Source organism: Anguilla rostrata, chromosome 1 (assembly GCF_018555375.3).
Source record: "Anguilla rostrata isolate EN2019 chromosome 1, ASM1855537v3, whole genome shotgun sequence".
NCBI lineage: Eukaryota > Metazoa > Chordata > Actinopteri > Anguilliformes > Anguillidae > Anguilla > Anguilla rostrata.
Window position 1 is genome coordinate 27,686,581 of NC_057933.1, and position 19,440 is coordinate 27,706,020.

The 19,440-nt window shown below is 43.7% G+C and overlaps 1 protein-coding gene across 2 annotated transcripts in view; it reads right to left on the minus strand.

Moving 5' to 3' along the window:
• The window catches only part of arhgef10 (Rho guanine nucleotide exchange factor (GEF) 10), an 86,717-nt gene that overhangs the window by 42,143 nt on the left and 25,134 nt on the right, over positions 1-19,440 (minus strand). Inside the window, exons 5-18 of one of the 2 annotated variants that reach the window (XM_064332953.1) lie at positions 18,006-18,042; positions 17,498-17,577; positions 16,441-16,497; positions 15,500-15,678; positions 12,988-13,104; positions 9,891-10,002; positions 9,676-9,785; positions 8,343-8,420; positions 7,108-7,287; positions 6,182-6,298; positions 5,047-5,139; positions 3,957-4,127; positions 3,345-3,490; positions 2,095-2,285 (exon numbers count right to left, since the gene is read on the minus strand). In XM_064332953.1, the coding sequence (XP_064189023.1) occupies positions 2,095-2,285; positions 3,345-3,490; positions 3,957-4,127; positions 5,047-5,139; positions 6,182-6,298; positions 7,108-7,287; positions 8,343-8,420; positions 9,676-9,785; positions 9,891-10,002; positions 12,988-13,104; positions 15,500-15,678; positions 16,441-16,497; positions 17,498-17,577; positions 18,006-18,042 (1,668 nt within the window). The remainder of the gene's footprint in view (positions 1-2,094; positions 2,286-3,344; positions 3,491-3,956; positions 4,128-5,046; positions 5,140-6,181; positions 6,299-7,107; positions 7,288-8,342; positions 8,421-9,675; positions 9,786-9,890; positions 10,003-12,987; positions 13,105-15,499; positions 15,679-16,440; positions 16,498-17,497; positions 17,578-18,005; positions 18,043-19,440) is intronic. The other variant, XM_064332963.1, reaches the window with a different exon arrangement.

Genomic DNA, 19,440 nt, shown 5'->3' on the forward strand with positions numbered 1-19,440 from the left:
AAACACGTTCCCGTTTACAGAAACCGCTCCTGATCATCAGGGAGAGATGTAGATGTCCAGACTCCTGTTTACGCTGACATCAAGTACGAGGACAGAGAGCACAAATTAAAGTCCGGATATCACGTCTGTTTTTAACAGGGCCTGAAAACGAGCCTGACCAGCTACCAACGGGCCACAGCCCCAGTGAATGCAGGGAAGTCACACGACCCTGTAGTACAGAGCACAGGGAAAAGCCTCTCACAGACCAGACACACGAAAAAAAACCCTTACATAACACACCCACCACAAGCATAACCTAACATTAACATAGAGGGTCTCAAACTAGGGTCAGAGGTTTTTTAAGGGGCCTGCAACAAAATGTGAAATGAATTTTCACATTAATAATATATTTACATGTTTCCTAATTTAGATATTTTAACCTTGGATAAAACAAATATGGTCTAATAAGAGTGTGGCTATAAAGTCCTTGGTAATATTATGATTGTAATCATTAATTACATATTTGCTTTGTACTGAACACAGGATTCATGTCGTATGACTCTCTGTTCAGCTTCCACACGTCCAAGTGCTAGTTTTTTTAAAGTAGCCTGTGCTGTAAACTGTATAGTGGGTGCTGGATGTAGCTGCTACAATACAGTTAAAATATTATCAAGGTGGGGTGCTCAACCAAAGCCCGGCCATTTTGTGTGGGTCCTTGAAATCTCAGTGCTGAAAATACAATGGACAAAAATTCTGCCATTAAGAGGAGAACAGACAACAATGCTGGAGCTGTATGAAAATGGCAATGACAGAGACCGTGTTACACGCACGGTAATCCAGAAAACATCTTCATCCTGGTTCTGCTAATATTCTGAATCAGCTTTAGCCACAAAATATGAAGGCCCCTAATATTCTTGTATGCATGTCACCATAGTACCCCAAAAAGTATGTTGTAAGTTTATTAGCCAAGTGGAAGGAATATTCCGAACAATGTCTTTACATGACTATAGGACTATGACTATATTCTACCCACATCTTAAACTGGTTACTCATAAAAACCAAACACCGGCTTATTTGGCTAACGACCACGTGACTTGTGTTATAACTGGAATACTTGAATAGTCTGGTTACCGTGATAATATTCATGTGCACGAAACACAGTTATTGACTAAAACAAGACCTCCAACGTCTGCAGTCTCTGCCTAAAGCTGAAGAAATGGAACAAAATCTGCAACACAAACAATAGCTTGATCCACAAGAATGTCGGCGCCCGACCAACCTGACGTTATACCTCCAGGAATAAAATTTTAATCCTGTGAGCAGACAGATAAAACTGACCGCACAGGGGAACGAGAGCAGTGTGCAGAATTGATTTCTTTGCAGCGTAAGACACGCCAGCGACTATTCTTTATGTTGCTTCTGGTCCGGTGGCACACACAAAGGGGCAGAGACACTGAAGAGAAGCTGCACTGATCACCTGTGGGCTCGTTAATATTTAATGCGGCCCTTCAGGGGGTGGGGGGGGGCGTGAGGGGAGTTATTGATTTTACTGCTACTCAGCATCACTGTCATGATGTCACGGCGACATCTTGGAAGCATCAGCTATAGGTAGCACACACAGCCCAGGCCAGGCACTGTTTCAATAAACGCTCGTGTTTAAGTTTGAATATTGTTATTAATGTGTGTTTAAGTATTGCAAATAGATTCTTTTTTTCTTGTCACGAATGCAGTTTGGGACAGCTAATCACCAAAAATAAACCTGAAAAACTGTTTGTGAAGAAAAATAATCTAACACTTGGTTTTAAGTCAAAGTTCAGGACGAACGCTTGGCTAACACCCAGCCCTCCGTCAGATAAACCGGGAAAATTAGCCGTGAGTCTCTAATGAACTCTGAGGCACTGCGGACGGCTGAAAGGCCGAAGCATGCTTGTCTTCAATTTCACAATAAAGAGCTGAAAAGAAACTATATTGTCAAGATACCTACGATGTAAAAAACGTTTTGTTTTGAGTGCGGGCTCCCGTCTTTCTACTTCTCCAATGAGCACGAACATGCAAAGGCCCATCTTTACACATCTTTGCCGTAAGTCGCAAGCGCACGGGCCCGGGGCGTCGTACTTGGCCTGGCGTTGATGACCACGTTCTCCCCGGAGTGCGGCGCGGCGAAGCGGCCGCCGTCGCCGGCCTCCTCGCTGGAGCCGAACTCCACCACGTCCACCAGGCTGAGGGGCACGCTCCACTTCAGCAGCAGCTTCTGCCCCAGGGACGCGCCCCCGCCGCTGCCCCCGCCGCCGCTGTCCTGGCTGCCCCTGTAGGGGGAGGGGAGGGGAGGGGCAAGGCGCACACGCTCAGACTCGCCCATCCTCTGAGGGTTTATAGCACTGGCTCTCAAACTCAATCCTGGAGACTTGGGTAGGCTGGTTTTTGTTACAGCCAATCTTTCTTCAGTTATAGTTGTTACAGTTCTAGTCGAGGTTTTTGGACACATGCGTTCAAGTTCGCAATTAGTTCCTGGAACTTAACACAATGCGGGTCTGGCTCATTATCATTTGCTTTGTCCGTGGGTTCTTCATTATCTGCCAAATGGGTAGTTTTAGTGGTAATGTGTCCACATTTTTACCAATTAGGAGCCTACTGATTCAGTTTGATCACTTTTTTACCTTCTTTCATGCAACTATTTGCAATATAGCACAAGAAGCACAATGTGAATATGGGACCATTATTCTTCATGCACAGCTATCTATGGGTAAAATGTGGCTTAAGAGAGTAAATAATCCCTCAAAGCCTAAAAAGCATGCAATCAAGAAAAATGAACAGCTTATTAAAATTCTGGGATTACAGTCGGAACAACAACCAGGAAATACAGGGGTCCACAGGACTGAGTTTGAGTACAGCTGTTTCATAGGGCTACTCAGTCCGATAAGTGCAAGGCAGGCACTGCAGTCCCACATTCAGCCTGGATCGTGTCACTGGCCTACCGTGAGCGAGAAACCACAAAAAAAGGCGGGAAAACACAACGGGTTCACTCCCACCAGCTGTGAGGTGTGTATCAGCAGGCCATCACTGCAGTTCAGTTGTCTGAGTTACCACTGAACTTTCTCCAGCCGATAACCTATCAGGTGTTTGCCCGGGGCCAGTCGTCACCAGCGAGATAGCGCCGTCTTCAGATCAGCGCTAGCTCTCTCCCGCGCAGCTGCGCGTTCCCTAGCGGGAAAGCGCTCGCCATCCTGCGGGCAGGCGCGCCAGCTGCACCTCGTTCGGCGTGTGGGCGCACGCTGGCTCGGCCGAAACGGCTGGCGGTTGCCAGCGGTAACCAAAAGAACGGATATGGCGCTGTTTTTTTAATAGGAAACGAAACGGTCTCTCACCGAACGTTAGCCGTGGCGCACATCAGCACGTCATTGAGCAGGAAGACGCGCCGCTCCTTGGTCTTGACCATCTCCCCGCGGTCGTTGTACACGGTCTCCACCATGTCGTCCGACCGGATGAGGTACCGGCTGTCACTGCTCAGGAGCTGAAAGAAGAGGAAGAGTTATTATTACTGCCAGCCGTCCACCTTCTGAAATATTTACTCCTAGTCAGGGTCGCGGGGAGGGGGGGGGCTGGCGCCTATCCCAACGTGCACTGGGTGAAAGGCAGGAATCTGCACAGGTCACCAATCCATCACAGGGCCTGTTGTTGCTGTTAGTTAGTCGTGGTGTTGTTTTCATTGTTGCTGTTGTTAATGTTGTTGTTGTTGATGATGTTGTGGTTGTTGGTGTTGTTGTTGATGCTGTTGTGGTTGTTGGTGTTGTTAGCATTGTTGTTAATGGCGTTGCTGATTGTGTTGTTAGTATTGTTGTTGATGGTGTTGATTGTGTTGTTAGTTTTGTTGTTGATGGTGTTGGTGTTGTTGTTGTGGTTGGTAGGGCAGGAACCTTCATGAGGTCCAACATTCTAATTGTTATATTTCTTTTACTTTATTATTTTGTTCACCGTACCTTGTTGAGGTAGCGCTCGTTTATGGCCTTGGCGATGTGCTTGACTTCGCAGCGCTGGTCGGCCTCCCTCTTCTTCTCGTTCAGCTTCTCGGCCAGCGTCTCCAGCTCGGTCAGCGCCATCTGGAGCGGCAGTCTGTCGGCGTGGCCGACGGGCGTGTTCTTCAGCATGTCCTTAACGCGGGGCCAAAACGCGTAACATTGTCACACGGCCAAATCGTCAACCTTACGCCCTGCCGTACACTCACCATCACACCACAACACGTACATTTGTCTCTCAGAAAAAGGAGGATGAGTTTAGGCTACTGCAGGTCACATAAACAAATTGTGCCAAGGGAAGGAGACTGAAACCACATCAAAAAAGTTACTTGTAGTATATTTAAACACGCCTTCACATGATGAGGTCTGTTTCACATCAATAAAAATTCCTTCCCCATTTTAAAATTGTTATTACTTCTATAACCCCTGGTTGATTGTCTATTTTCGTCATGTACTGTCTGTCTCCCACCACGCACACACATTTTATAAATACATTTTAGAAAAACACATGGCACATCCACTGTTATTTGTGACAAGCAAATAACACAAATTAAAATGGAAGATGATATTCTTTTTCTGATCATTATTACTTTAACAAACAGTTTCACAGTTGAGCTACATCATCTTTGGTTTGTGAGTCCAGGGCGCCCTCTGTTGGTCAATCCAAACTGGTCAATCCCCAGCACTAAATTTCTACCACTCTAAACACGTTGTAGGCCAATCAAATAGTGACGTTCTGCCATGATATTTTTTCATTATAATTATAATTTCCAACTGCGCTTCTGGAGCCTGAGCCACTTCAAAGCTGTGACATAAAGTAGTCCCAATAAATATCTCTGCTTTGAAACAGGCTTAGTAACTGCGCTGTTAAGAGGAGGTGACAAAGGACATACATTTCAAGAATGGCAGCTGTGACTGCCTGTTTGCACTGTGTTTCATCATGTGGTTCTCCAGCAGACACCCAATAAAAGGGAGCTGAGAGAACCGAAAGTTTGGAACAAACGGGCGGGAACCCCTGGGAGGTGGGGTGGGGTGGAGATATGGGGGAGTGTACCTGCAGGAGCAGGATGAATTGTGGGAATCGCTGGATGGGCTTCATCATTAACCCGTAGAGGGTCACGCGGTCGCCGCTGCTGTCCTGGCAGTGCTGTGGGCGGGCCGGACAAACACAGGGGAGGTCAGCCGTTTTACAACAGTCAGCGAATTCAACCGATGCGTTACGATACGTCCCACAGATTTTTTCTCCAAAACACTCGCTGCCTACATTCAATTTCATTCCACTGGCACGGGTGAGCTGTCCTTGTTTCAGTGGAAGACAACTTATATCCTCCTGGATCCCAACAGAAAAAAGTTTGAGTATTTACATTTTTTGTCAGGTTACCGGATGACAAAAACATGCTGCAGTCAAAATACTTTCAACAATATTATTTATTTTATTGAACGTCTCTTGCCAGTTAGGTTTTGGTATTGTAGAATATATCAGGCTTCTACTGTGTTCTCTTTTTAAAAGCATTTTCTCCTGACAATTGATGTGTGGTAACTGGAAGAATAATTTAGGAGCACATCTCCCAATTAGGATACATTTGTGTGCTCTTGTTGTACGTCGTTCTGGATAAGAGCGTCTGCCAAATGCCTGTAATGTAATGTAATCTCTTGGAGAAAATGCTATTGTAGAGCCCTGTATAGACAGTGCTGTGAAAAAGTATTTTTGCCCCCTGCTTGATTTCCTTGATAACTCTTTTTTTTTTAACTGAATAAATGTAATTACAATTTAAAAATACGTTTTGTGTTTTCCTTCTCTAAAATTAAATTTTGCCAAAACATCTGAAACCATTCAGTGTGACAAATATGCAATGATAGAGGAAATCGGGTAGGGGGCAAATACTTTTTCACGGCACCGTAGCTCTTGAGATTAAGACCGGAGAATCGGTCACACATGCTCGTCTTAGGAGGATATGCAGCTGGCGCAGGTCACCGCTGGTTCAGGCAGGATTACGTACTGCGCCAGACAACGCATCCACACACTGGATCGGTGTCTTTACAAGAGGAGCCGGGCGATAGCCACATTAACGCTCATTTTCACAGAAGGTTTCGCAGCGCCGCTCGCTGGGGTTGATATTTAAGCCTAGCGTAGCGCGCGGTCGTCCCGACCGCGGTTCGGTCGCGAAGCCCCTTCCAAGTTCTCTTACTTTGAGGAATTCCACGAACGCCGGTTTGGAGGCGCACGTCTTCTTCAGCACCCCCATGGCCGTGCTGAAGTTGTTCACGTACTCGCTGTAGGCGTCCAACACCATGGATTTGGAGAACTTAACAGGGTGAAGAAACAGAAAAAAAAAAAACTCCCATCAAGTTACATTGCACGTGTTACATTACATTATATTACATTACATTACATTCATTTGGCAGACGCTTTTATCCAAAGCGACGTACAAAAGTGCATTTTCATGATCGTAGACAACTGCTGAACACGGGTTCAGCAGTTACATACAGTGTTACATACAGTACTAAACATATTATGGCATTTGTGAGACTTGGAGCACTTGCATACAGACATGCCACTTTTCAGTAAATGAGTCATCTGTCGGATCTGTGCGATCCATTATACTGTGTGGCATGTGAGAGAGACACACAGGCTGGCACAGGCTTTACCCGTCTTTGCATCGGTCACACACGCGTTAATCTTCCCTCACACGGGCTCCAGCTAAAGGCATCCAGCCATCTCTAACAATAATGAGGTCAGGAAGGGGAGCTGGGGGGGAGGGGGTGGGGCTCGTGTCAATGCCGAAATAGACTTCCTTTGTTTTCCGGGAAGCGCCTGCCCAGCAGGGGGGTGGGGGTTGGAGACTCCGCAAGGGGGTGGTGGTGGTGGTGGTGGGGGGGGTTCCGGGAGGGGGGGGGGGGCACATCTGGAGATTCCGATGTGGCAGCGCACAGCTGCGTGTGGGGGTGTCGGTGGGAGTCGGGAGCGGAGCCGGGATTAATCCGGGTAAACAGGCCCTGCATTGAGGCCCGCTGTTCGTCCGGCCAACCGTTATCAGCTTCTGCGACCCCACGCCACCCTTCCCCCCCATCGCTCGCCCCCCACCCCCCTCCCCCCCCGGGAAAGGCGACTCACCGAAGCCACGAAGACGTCGCCGATCATCTCGGAGGCGTCCCACTCGGCCACGCGGCTGGCCAGGGCGATCTGGAACAGGGCGTGGCACTGCAGGATCTCCCGCACGCGGTAGAAGGTCATCTTCAGCTTCCGCTCGCTCAGGAGCCGGGGGTCCATCTCCGACAGGGGCCTCTCATAGTGCTGGGGGGGGGGAGGGGGGGAGGAGAGGGGCAAGGAGAGGGGGAGCAGGAAGAAGAGAGAAAGTCAGTGCGAAGAAGGAGAGAGAGAGAACTTTAGACGGAGTGCAGCACAGTGGGTAAGGAACTGGGCTTGTAACCGAAAGGTCGCAGGTTCGATTCCTGGGTAAGGACACTGCCGTTGTACCCTTGAGCAAGGTACTTAACCTGCATTGCTTCAGTATATATCCAGCTGTATAAATGGATACAATGTAAAAAACGCTATGTAAAAAAGTTGTGTAAGTCGCTCTGGATAAGAGCGTCTGCTAAATGCCTCTAATTTAATGTAATTAGAAAGAGAGATTTTGTCCCCTTAATTTACACATTGTGATCAGTTTTTTTTTTTTTTACTGTAAAATTGTACAAATCATTTAACATTCGCCTATTTCACTTGGCTATTTTTGAAGAGACACAAAACTAAGAAAAGAGAAGCAAAAGAGAGAGGGAGTGAAGAAAAGAGGGATGTGAAACTTTCACTCATGTCATTTATTGTACAGCTTTTCACCACACGCAATATCAGTAGTGTTACTGCTTATGCTGCTCACGTTTCTGCAGTTACCCTACGTGTGGACATGGGGTTACTTTGCCATTATGACCTCATAAGTCACATAAGACAACAGCATCTGTCAAATGCATAGACGCAATTTAATACATTTCTACCACAAGACCATAGAGACAAACACATATCGTTGTCCAAAAACAGTGGCGCCCAATCATATGTCACAGACACCCAACAGTATGCAGGTTTTCATTCTGACCAATCACTACACTTGCTGATTTCACTCGCTAACACACCAGAGAGGAAGGAACTAATGGGAACTAACTTCATGGCACATGACTGGGCACCACTGTCCTACAAGGATGTAAACTTTTGCCAGACAAAGCAGAGAGGAAATGCAACCTAAGCCTACGCTGCGCTTGTACACTACTCATGCTCCCGTGATAAACTAGTACCATTTTCAATATTTTAATTCAAGTAGAGTTTACCTGCGAGTGCCACACACTTTTCACTTCCCTTACCTCTAGTATGCGCTTCAGTGCGTCCAGATAGTTCTTTTCGCTTTCCAGTATCGACTGCAGTATGTACCTCCTCACCACCTACGGGCAGAAACGCAGGGACAAATGAGTCAGTAATGAGAGTAATTATGCTGCGTAATTACGGTCGAAAGCATTTAGACACGCTTTGGCTCAAAGTTGCAGCAGTGCATCGCCCAGGTGTATGTGCTACATATTGCTGATAGCCATAAAGCTCCAAAGAACTTAGAGATCCTGAAAGGTTCTATATAATACAATCCAGTATTCGTTTATTTTAGACCATTTCATATTTTTAGTTTTATGGATTACCAGCCCAGAGCGTATATTTGTATATTTAAGTCTATAGGTATCACCTCTTCACAAAGAGAGGAGATCTACTAGTACCTCTATGTGTCTCTAACCATTCGAATAGCACACGGACAGGCTGAGCAGACTGGTGGAGTTGCAGTCTCGGAAGGCTAGCAGCTTCTAGGTTAGCGGGGAATCTAGGGTGTGGTAATGTTGTTTTTTCTCTTTTGCAGTGTTGTGAAGCTGAAAGCAGGGAGTGGTGTATTTGATATATGATTTTTTTTGTCTGTTTATTTATATTACTGACTTTTTTCAGCAATCGTTACTATAGTGACTTTGCCGCCACCCATTTTCAGAGGGCTTTTCCTCTTCTCCCTAATAAAGGAAGGTTTACTTAGTTATATGGGGAAATGAAATAACTGATCAATAAATCACTGCAATCACTGTTGTCTTCTTGTATTGTTGACCTATTCTATTCTGTCTATCCTGGCACAGAGGGAGGTTTTGTCTCTTCCTGGTAGTTGGTAATTGGTTAGGCATGTTTCACCCTACGTTGGTGGTTATATGCTACCTGGCGCCCGAACATAACAAGATAGCCACGTCCATGAATACTACAATACCGCCACAGAGCTGCAGATGAGAACAGTGAGGCAGTGGTGCAGTGGTGTAGATAGGAACACTATGATGCAGTGGTCTGAATTATAATGCTGAGACACAGTCATTACATTACATAACTACCATTTGGCAGATGCTCCTAACAGTACAAACACAAGTGCAGATCAAGGACCAAAATGCAGCAATTCCCCAGAGGAGAAAATTATAGCACAGAGAGAGACAGCAAGAGCAAATGATGCAGTGTTAAGTGAATGAGAATGACTGTGAACAAGTGAATGAGAATGACTGAGAACGACTGTGAATGAGAATGAGAATGACTGTGAATGAGTGAATGAGAACATCTGAGAATGACTGTGAACAAGTAAATGATAATGACTGTGAACGAGTGAATGTCAACAACAAAGGTCAGTCGTACCTGTTGTTGAGAGAGTCCCTCTGGCATGGGGCTGAGCTCGGGCTCCACGTTGAAGCACTCCACCTCGATGAAGAGGTCCCCTTCCTCCTCCAAGCAGGACGACTTCCGCTCTGAGGAGCCGGAGGGAGACGAGAAGGCGCGCGTCAAACGCGTTAGCGTGCGTGCGAGCGAAAGCGCGCCCGCGCGTGCGCGCAGAAGGCTCGCCGCACTCTTACCTTGGCAGAAGGATTTGGTTTTTATGAACGACCTTCCCTTCTTCACCGCAGCTTTGGTCTTCTCTAAGCCGTCTTTGGTCCCTTCCTTCGCCGCCTTCACCAGTTTCTGCATCTTATTCGTGAAAATTTGCACGCGCAAGCGTTAGAAGGACGAACCACGACACCAGCGCACTTTAAATTAAGCACAACTTCAGAGGAGCTCCATAAAAAACACATGTAGTGCTGTCATAAGCCTATAGCAGCCCATTTTAGATACAACGGGCCTCATTCACAAAACTTTTCTTTAATTATTCTTACTGTTGTTCTTAAAAAGGTTCCTGTGAAAAACCAATATGGGATTCACGCACACACATGCAGACCTTTGTTTTCGTGCGTATCCCAGGCGCATGAGAAGACGAATGCTGACGGTCTGTAAATTTTATGTTCGTGTGCTTAACACAAGGAAACAGCCATGAACAAAATAAGAAAAAAAAATGCCAAAATGTTCTTACACACAGTTACAATCAAATGTGAGGCCCAATATCTTGTAGCAGACACTCATATGCATGGGAAAGCACAGAGAGTACACCGTTTCTTCCCCTTGAACTCTAACACAACCTGAGCCTGCTGTAGAGTAGAAAATGTCTGTTACAAAACTCTTTCATTCGTTACTGTTCCACAAACTGAATCTTAAAGAAGTAAACAAAAATGATGGCAAAGCAAGTGTAGAGGAGGCAAGATAAGCATACATAAGCATTATGACCAGATCATAACAACTGACATTAGTTTATGAAGCATGTAATGATATGCGTCATTGCATTAGTTACGTGACATCATATATCACATGTCCTATGAAAACCAACTGCCATGTGTTATGATACGTATACAACAATGCTTATAATGCACTCTGTAGCACTTATTAATGTTCCCTGTTATAGATTACAGTGGTACAGCCTCATAGCCTGAGTCTAAGATCTGGCCCTCATCCAGTCAATGATGTAAGTGGCCTTAATAGCAGCCACAGCTTCTTACTGTACTTTGTGTGGGTTGAAACTCAGGGAAAAGATTCAGGGAAAATTCAGGGAAAGTGTTGGCAGTAAACGGCAGCCACGAAATAAGGGCAACTTCCACACATTTTCCCCATTGCAAGTTTCACCGTTGTCAGAGCACAGAAACACTCAGGTGCAAAAAATATATTTACTGTTGTCTATGTATGGGATACTGAAATGTGACTGTATGTATTGTCTATTGTATAAATGTGGGCCAGTATGAAATGAAATGAGAAAATCAAAAACGAAAAAGTGGACTTCATATGAAGCTAACTACAATTTGCATTGGACAAAATGTGCAGTTGTCATTCCTTTTTAAATTAAAGACAGTTCCGCAAATTAACTAAAATGTATTCAATTATTTAAAAGAAAATATAATTTAATATTATGGGTATTTTAACTGATGTTTTTTATTAATTCAATTTACATTATTTCAATGGGAGGAAACAGCTGTGGTTCACTGCAAGCGATGCCTGAAAATGTCAGAACTTCTGTGTGCAGACTGAGAAACGTGCCAAAACATGCACAGAATAAAATTTTAATGAGGCTTGAATCCATCTGCACTCCAATCTGAATACCTTATTAACAGTTGGATCCACCGTGCTCATTTGATATGCTCTGAATGCAAAGGTCATTTTAGTCAATACTTCAAGACAGAAACATTCCACTCCCTCCAAAAAATCTTTTATGCTCTTTGTTACAGAAAATCAAGATTAGAATTTCAGAAGAAGCAGTAACTGCGTTTATAAGATTCCTGTGAAAGGAACAGGTACAATGGCTTTGTGTGAAATCGTAATAGGGCAAATAAAGAGATTGGTCAGCTACTTGAGGTAAGGTCTCAGGTGGACCGAATGCACAGGTGATTAAAGAAGTTGTACATTTGTGAGCACTTACCCACAGACACACAGAGAGGTACTGTCTATAATCTAACGCCTTTTGAATTTCCTTTTCTGTTCCATTTCTGAGGTAAGAAATCAAACCAGGATATATACAGTGAGCTCCATAATGTTTGGTACAAAGGCATACATATATATTTTTTTCTTGAGTTGGCTCTGTACTCCACAATTTTAGATTTGTAATAAAAAAAAATAATGTGTGGTTAAAGTGCATTCTCAGCTTTTATTTAAGGGTATTTTTAAATTCATTTTGGCTTCACCATTTTGGTTTTGGTTTCATTACAGAACTTACTATAAATAGTCCACCCATTTCAGGGAATCGTAATGTTAGGGACAAATGGCGTCAAGGGTGTTTCTGATTAGTTAGGAGTGTTCAATTGCTTCCTTAGTGCAGGTATGAGACAGCTTTCAGAATCTAATTTGGATTCTTGCCTTTTGATTGCCTTTGGGAGTCTATTATTGTACTTTGTCAACTTGAGGACCAGTGCTCACAGAAGAGTTCGCAGAGAGGCAGCACCCCACATCCTCCAGAAATGAGCAACACCTGGGCTGATTACCAATCACCCTCAGGTGTGCATGTCTGTGGGTGACACTGCTGCTTCCCATAGACTTGAAGGCCTCCCAGGATGCTGGAGAAAGCAGGAAACTCTAACAGCAGCAAGAGCAGCAAAAAGTCCTCTCGGTTCCTTCCACGCCTGTCCCAGCAGCAATGACCATAGAATCTAATGAATCTTTCTAATGCTTTAAGTCAGTAGTCAAAAGTTTTTTAAAAATAATTTATATTGATGAATTAACTACATCTATCTTTTGATTCAATATACATTTCTGAAGAATGTGCAAAAAAAGGGCTTCTTTATAATATTTTTGTAGATCCCAAGGACCGAGTACAACAGTTTTTTTTTGTAATACTGCCGAAGGCACTAACACTATTTCTAAATACACTAAATAAAAATTAGACTTGCCAGAGCACCAAAGGACTTCCACTAGTCAATCTCAACAAAAGGTTTCAATTCTAAACAAGTTGTTGGTTTTATTCAATTCACCTACACATACTAGACAGTTAACCAATTTCGGCCCCCTCAGTCAGTCTCTATCAGAGCAGCTGTTTGGGTAATGGGTGGGGCCAGTTCAGTGACATCATTGATACAGTGACATCATCATGGCACAATTTACCTTCTGTTCCTGTTTCTGCCTTATCTGCTGCAGCTCTACAGTCCCCACCGTGTTCGCCATGAGATCTTTCATCTTTTTCTCATAGTGTTCTTTCAACCGCGTCAGATCTTGCGAGAGCTAAAGTGGAGCAGAGCAGGCATTACCAAAAAAAAAAAGCGCCTTTTTTTTTTTTTTTTTTGAAGAAGCGCAGCCGGTGGCAAACAGGACGCGCACCATCTCCAGCCCACCACCGCCATCACCAACACCACCGCCACCGCCATGTTACTGCTGAACATGTACTATGTTATTAATGAAATGTTTTGCCCATTTCATATTGTCAAATCAAAAAGGTGATTTCAACCAAAGTAAATAAAAGCCAGACTTGGACAATTGGATTTAGTCACTTTTGTGGCTCAGTTGGGAAATGTACTCGCCATAAGCACTGGCTAAGCCCCAAATCCCAGACAGGATTGAGCCCGGGCTAGGTCACTAGCCTAGAGTGACAGGAACATTCTTACTGGCAGGACACTGGCTTTGTCCAATCAGGAATAAGGGGGAATTAAGCCAGGCTGTGTTCCGCAGGTTACTGCTGCGTTGTTTCCTTCCAAAGACACCCAAGCTGCTGATAGGCTACCAGCTGTTTTCAGTGCCAGCTGTTTTCACTCCTCTCCTCCAATCAACGCAACCGCTCCTGTAGATCTGTGTGGTCAGTAAGCTAAAATACATTTGCAGGCTAATGTATTGAAAGGGTTGCTCTCTTGCACAGACAGCACAGCAGTAACTCTGGCCAACTGGCCACACCAAATTTATAAATCGGGGAAAAAACTTATTTTTTTAAAATAAATAAAAGCAAGCCATCACCACCCCACATTCTGCAGTGCACATCTCTTTTGCTTTTGAGGCAGACTCAAAAGCAAAACAGAAATTATAATTCCAAAACCCTCATGGTGAGGAGTTTATAATCCTAAATGCCACTGTATTGGAACTGGAGACAGTTCTAATACATAAAACAAGACAGCCGTCTTCTAGCAAAACCTGCAAAAGCATGTTGAAAGTTGTTGAAATGCTTCAATCATGTTTAAAGCCAGATTGTCTTTATGGATAAGTGGAGCGGCAACAAAGTGGGAAAAATTCATTCCCTATTGCTCTCAGGGTTTCTTTAATAATTTACTCATTTCCTTTTTCAAACCAAGCTGCTCTTGCCCATATTTCATAAATATCAATTTTGCAGCTTCGCGGCAAAACTAGACACATTCTGTTTGTTTTTATGCCTCACAGGCACAACATTAAACCCGTATTCATATTTTCCACTTTTTGAACTCGGATATTGAGGTGCAATTTATCAGCAATTATATGCATTGTTCCTCACCTTCACTATAGCAGGTATCCACCCGATAAAACATTATTTCTTTTTTAATGAAGCAATAAGATGAGCAAATTTAAAATTCTTTCATGGTTCTATAATCCACCCAGTGGTATATAAATTCTTGTACAAAGTCCAAAATGCACTTCTCTTTTTCTTTCCGTCTTCAAAGTGCCGTCCAAATAAAGCGAAGAGGCTACATTCAAACGTTTCAAATAACATTTGTTTCCAACTGTGTCTCTATGACTCTACTTAAATATAAGCGTAACTTCTATCCTCCTCAACAGAGAACGAGTCCAGCGATCACCTGTATTAATTCACATTAACCGGTATAAATGGTGTTTTTGAAGGAAGTTACACTTGCATTTAACTGCGGGTCAAAGTCGAGGACAAATGTGAATTGAATTCAGGCCCAGTCTCCACAGTTGCGAACCCGGCGGCAAAAGTTTTTACAAGGAGAAAGTTCAAATGAAAAACCTGCCCTCATTTGAACACTGCTGATGGAGAAATAGATGAAAGGGTTCCGTACTGAAATTTACAAGGGTTCAACGGGGTCAACGGTACGGCAGGTAAAATATAAACGATTTAATCGGTCCAGGCTCGTTCACTTCTAATTTAATGGGGATTCAAGTAATGCTCTGACATCGGAGGGAGTGAAAATGGGAAAAGTGGAAGATTAAAGGGAAAGCCGGCAACCCCTGGGACACATTTACACACTTCTATCTGGATCCCCACTAAACGGAAAGGTAAGGAACAACTTAAAATAGCACATTCGCTAACCTCAGCCAGCAGGCAACCCACCCCCAGTGATGTGGAATGAGGCTTTGTGAAACCCAATAATGGGAAATTAAGTCAGTCGCAAATCTGACCCAATCAATGTGCTTTACTCTGGAGAGCAACGTCTTCTGGTTGGTTCACATAAGACTGCTTGTTGAAGCTGTGCCCACAATGGGTTTCAGGGAGCCACATTCTTGTACCCCCCCCCCCCCATATACACACACACACACACACACACACAAATGCACAAATGTCCATATATATCCACATGTGTATACACAAATATACATGAGGCACATACACTAGTACACCCACCCACGACCACACAAGCACACGTGTGCACACACACACAAACACATACAGAACGCCGCAGAACGGCGAGACTGTACACACGTGGGTCTTGCTGCGGGGGGTCCTCCCCCTCATGAAGGCGTCGGGGAGCCCGTTGCGGCCCTCCCCGTCGCTGTGCTCGTCGTAGCTCTCAAACTCGCTGGAGCTCCAGCCGTTGTCCAGGGAACTGCTGCCCCCCTCCTCCCCCAGCTCCACGTCATCGTAGATCATCTCCTCAGGATCTGAGCGCCGGGCACAAGATCAGCACATTCCTCATGTAGACATTACACAAACTCTACAGCCTCTGACTGTGCCTACACATGACTTAGACCAGTGGTCTCCAACCCTGGTCCTGGAGAGCTACAGGGTCTGCTGGTTTTCATAGTGACTCTGCACTTCATGAATCAAGCAGCAGTTGATTACAGTTAACTCAACTCACCGGGTCTTGCTAATTGGTGCTGATTTAAGGTGCAGACACAAAAACCAGCAGACCCTGTAGCTCTCCAGGACCAGGGTTGGAAACCATTAGCATATTCGCTAAACACCATAGTTACTACCAAAGCGCTCCAGTCAAGTACGTGTAGGAGTTACATAAACAACAGAGTCACTATATATATTCTCAAAACTGTCCTGCCTCAACTGTGCATGCCTTGTACAAACACAAAAGCAAGCACAACAAGGATCTACAAAAATAAAACATGCCCCCAACAGTAAAGACATATGACCATGTACTAATACCAATGCGTTAGAATACGCACTTAACAATATCGTACATATCGCAACCATATTATTATTGAACATTATGAGTCTGATATGTGTATATAACAGGTAGGGAGGGACGAGGAGCGTGTGTTGCAGCCTCTCTAAGTAGCTTCCTAGTAAAAGAAACAAAGAGCAGGGTTGGCGATGTCCGTAAAATACAGACACGCCTTACGCACTGCCGAGCACGGGACAGGAGAGAGACCGGAGGAATAATAAGCAAGATGGCAGCAAACCGCACCGACCTGTAGTGGAATCCGAATTCTCTCTGGGGACGTCATCATAAATAACCTCGTCTGGATCTGTGAAGGCACATCGCCGCGGACGTTTAGAAGACAAATGGCATGCGGATCCGCCCGTTCGGCAGGACCGACGGCAGGGGCCATCTCTCATTGGATGGCACCCGGGAGAAATGACGGAGAGGCAGTTCCGCAAAAAAAAAAAAGAAAAATGAAAAGAGGAAGGAAACTAATAGGACTGGAGCTTGCGGGAGGAGGAAAGAATGGCTTATGAGGGACACCGCAGTGCAGTAACGACCGTTCAAACGGACTGAACGGGAAAAGAAAGCTCACTGCATGCTGTGATGGGACTTGTTACCCTCCTTCTTCAGATCTACTGATACAGCATAGCGAACGCAAAAGACATTACTGAACATATCCCACAGGAAAGAGACGTCGTTACATTATAAAATTGTTAATAGAAAGAAACTACAGCTAAACCTTCTGAAATCTTCTTTTACCAATGGCCTAGTGTTTTCCAAAGATATAAGATTCAGACGAAAAGCTAGTCTAACAAGAGAAGCCGAGGATTTATTTATTTATTTGAAATGTGTTATGGTTTTATGTGAGAGAACATCATTTCTTGCTTCAAGGTCATTACATGAGTTTCACTTTCATACAGACAAATGAAATTTTGAAAATTCACCATCTTGCACAATTGCAGATATTCCATTTACTGACAAGTCATTCAACTCTAAAATGTTTCTGTACATCCTTCTTATAGAAAAACCCGGTGGAAACAAAAGATTCTGGAGCTGTCTGTGTTACTTTGCCAGCTATGGATGGTCTGTCTTCAGTCACAGCCCTTCACAAGTTACCATGAGCCCATATATCAGAACATAATGAATTTCAGCAGTGGAAGAGCCACATGTAGACGCAGCGAGCTGAAAATCTGGTCAGTATATACAATAACTGTTGTGGTGTAAGGCCAGGTAGATCTCAATGATATGAACACTGAACTGAATATCTTGTCACAATATAGATACAGATATATCTGTGCGCTGGTATATTGGCGAGTGCTTACTGTCCATCCAGGCCGTGTTTGCAGGATCGGACACCCATCTGGACAGTGCATCTTCTTCTCTAATGACCGGATATTCTTCACTGATAGCATTCCGCATCACATTGGAATATAACACACAAGAGGGGTCCACATCAAGTACAGTACAGCAAGCAATTCCGTGGCATTTGCAATGAACGCAAAGCGAATACAAAATGAACGAGATAGAAAACATGCAATATATTTCCATTATTAAGTACTTTTTAGGTTCGCAGAAACATTATATATGCAAACCTCTGTTTCAATTAGGAAATGCGATGTTCATACAAAATTATATAACCATTCATTTAGCCTTAAGCTCATTTAGCCTTTACGGTAGTATTACAGTGAAGTTATATGCATGACACACTCAAGAGTAATTCAATTGTCTATTAATAATAGAAAAATCTTTGGGATAATAGTATAATAATAGTCATCATAATAACACCTAAACTGCTACAGCCCAGCGTTATTTATGAGGTATGACACTCACCTGTCCACTGAAGTGCCGCACGTCCTGACCACAGTCACTGCAAAGATAAAGAAAGAGGCTATGAACCAGAGGCAAAGATGAGGACAGATACAACTTTCACTCAATATCACTCACTCAACTTTCAACTTTTCACTTCATATAATTCATAACATGGCCAGTGATGCCGGTTTAAGAAATAGTTCACCACTAGGGGGCACCAAGACCTCGGAAACTTAAGTTTGCCCTCATATGACTCAACATACTTTAAGTAGTTATAAACAAAGTTGGGTAAAAGGTGACAGGGACAACATGATACATATTAATGTTAATGGCAATGCACAATTCAAATTGAAATAACCGGGAAACTATTTGGCTGGTGGCTTAATTATGAGACATTATTATTTTTATTTACAGCTTTAATTTGAATTTTTGGCAAGTCTTTGGGGTCCATTTGTTGGAGAACGTGTAGTTCCTCTTTCTTGGTGTATCGAAGCTGTAATCTGGAGGGTCCCTTTGTCACTTGTTCATCCAGAGACACCATGAATGTGTCCCTTGTTTGTGGTTCTCTTCCTTCTCTATCTGATGGGATTCCCATGAGCCTCTCTGCTGACCCTGGCTCAACATTTCTCTCATTGTACCACACATCAGCCACTGTGCACACGGTATGGCTGCATGTAAACTAAAGATGTCTATTGTCCATTCATGACATACTAATACAATATTATAAATGTGCACTTTTCAGTTTCAGCTCATTTCTATTTAATAAAGAAACTTCAATAAATGTACGGGAAAGACAGCATAAGATCTGATTCAGTCACACGCGATTTTGTGAAAATATGTGTAAGAATGCTAAGCTGTTTTAAAATGAAATTGGTTGATAAAGTCATTTTATCAACAGGTTGATAATCTCAAACTTAAAGCTAAAATTTACAGCCCGCAGAATGAGGGGGTGATTCATCCTTTCATCCTTTAAATGTCTCGGAGAACACAAAGGTCACCTCAGAAGATAAGGTGCGGTACCAGAGAAAAATGTTTACTGTGTGAACTGGACTTAATGTGTTCATGGCTGTGAACAACTGTTACAAAATGAGTATGGTACCTTATCGGACGTGTGTTTTGTTGTTGTTCCAATGACCTTTGGCATGCACTTATTGTACGTCGCTTTGGATAAAAGCGTTTGCCAAATAAATGCAATGTAATGTAAAAATATGGGCCTCAGCTTTCAGGAATATTGCAGCATTGGATATTATGTTAAATACACTGTTAAGTGCACCTAATAAAGCAGTCTCCTCAATATTTCATGAATGAAAACGGAGCTTGCCAAAGAAAGTGGTTTTGTTATGCACTCAATGCAAATGTAAAAGATATGAAAATATATTAAAAGATATAAAAAAGGTATAAAATGCTTTATAAGGCATAGATCGATCTCAGGACTGTAGTCAAACGCTTTTAGTCA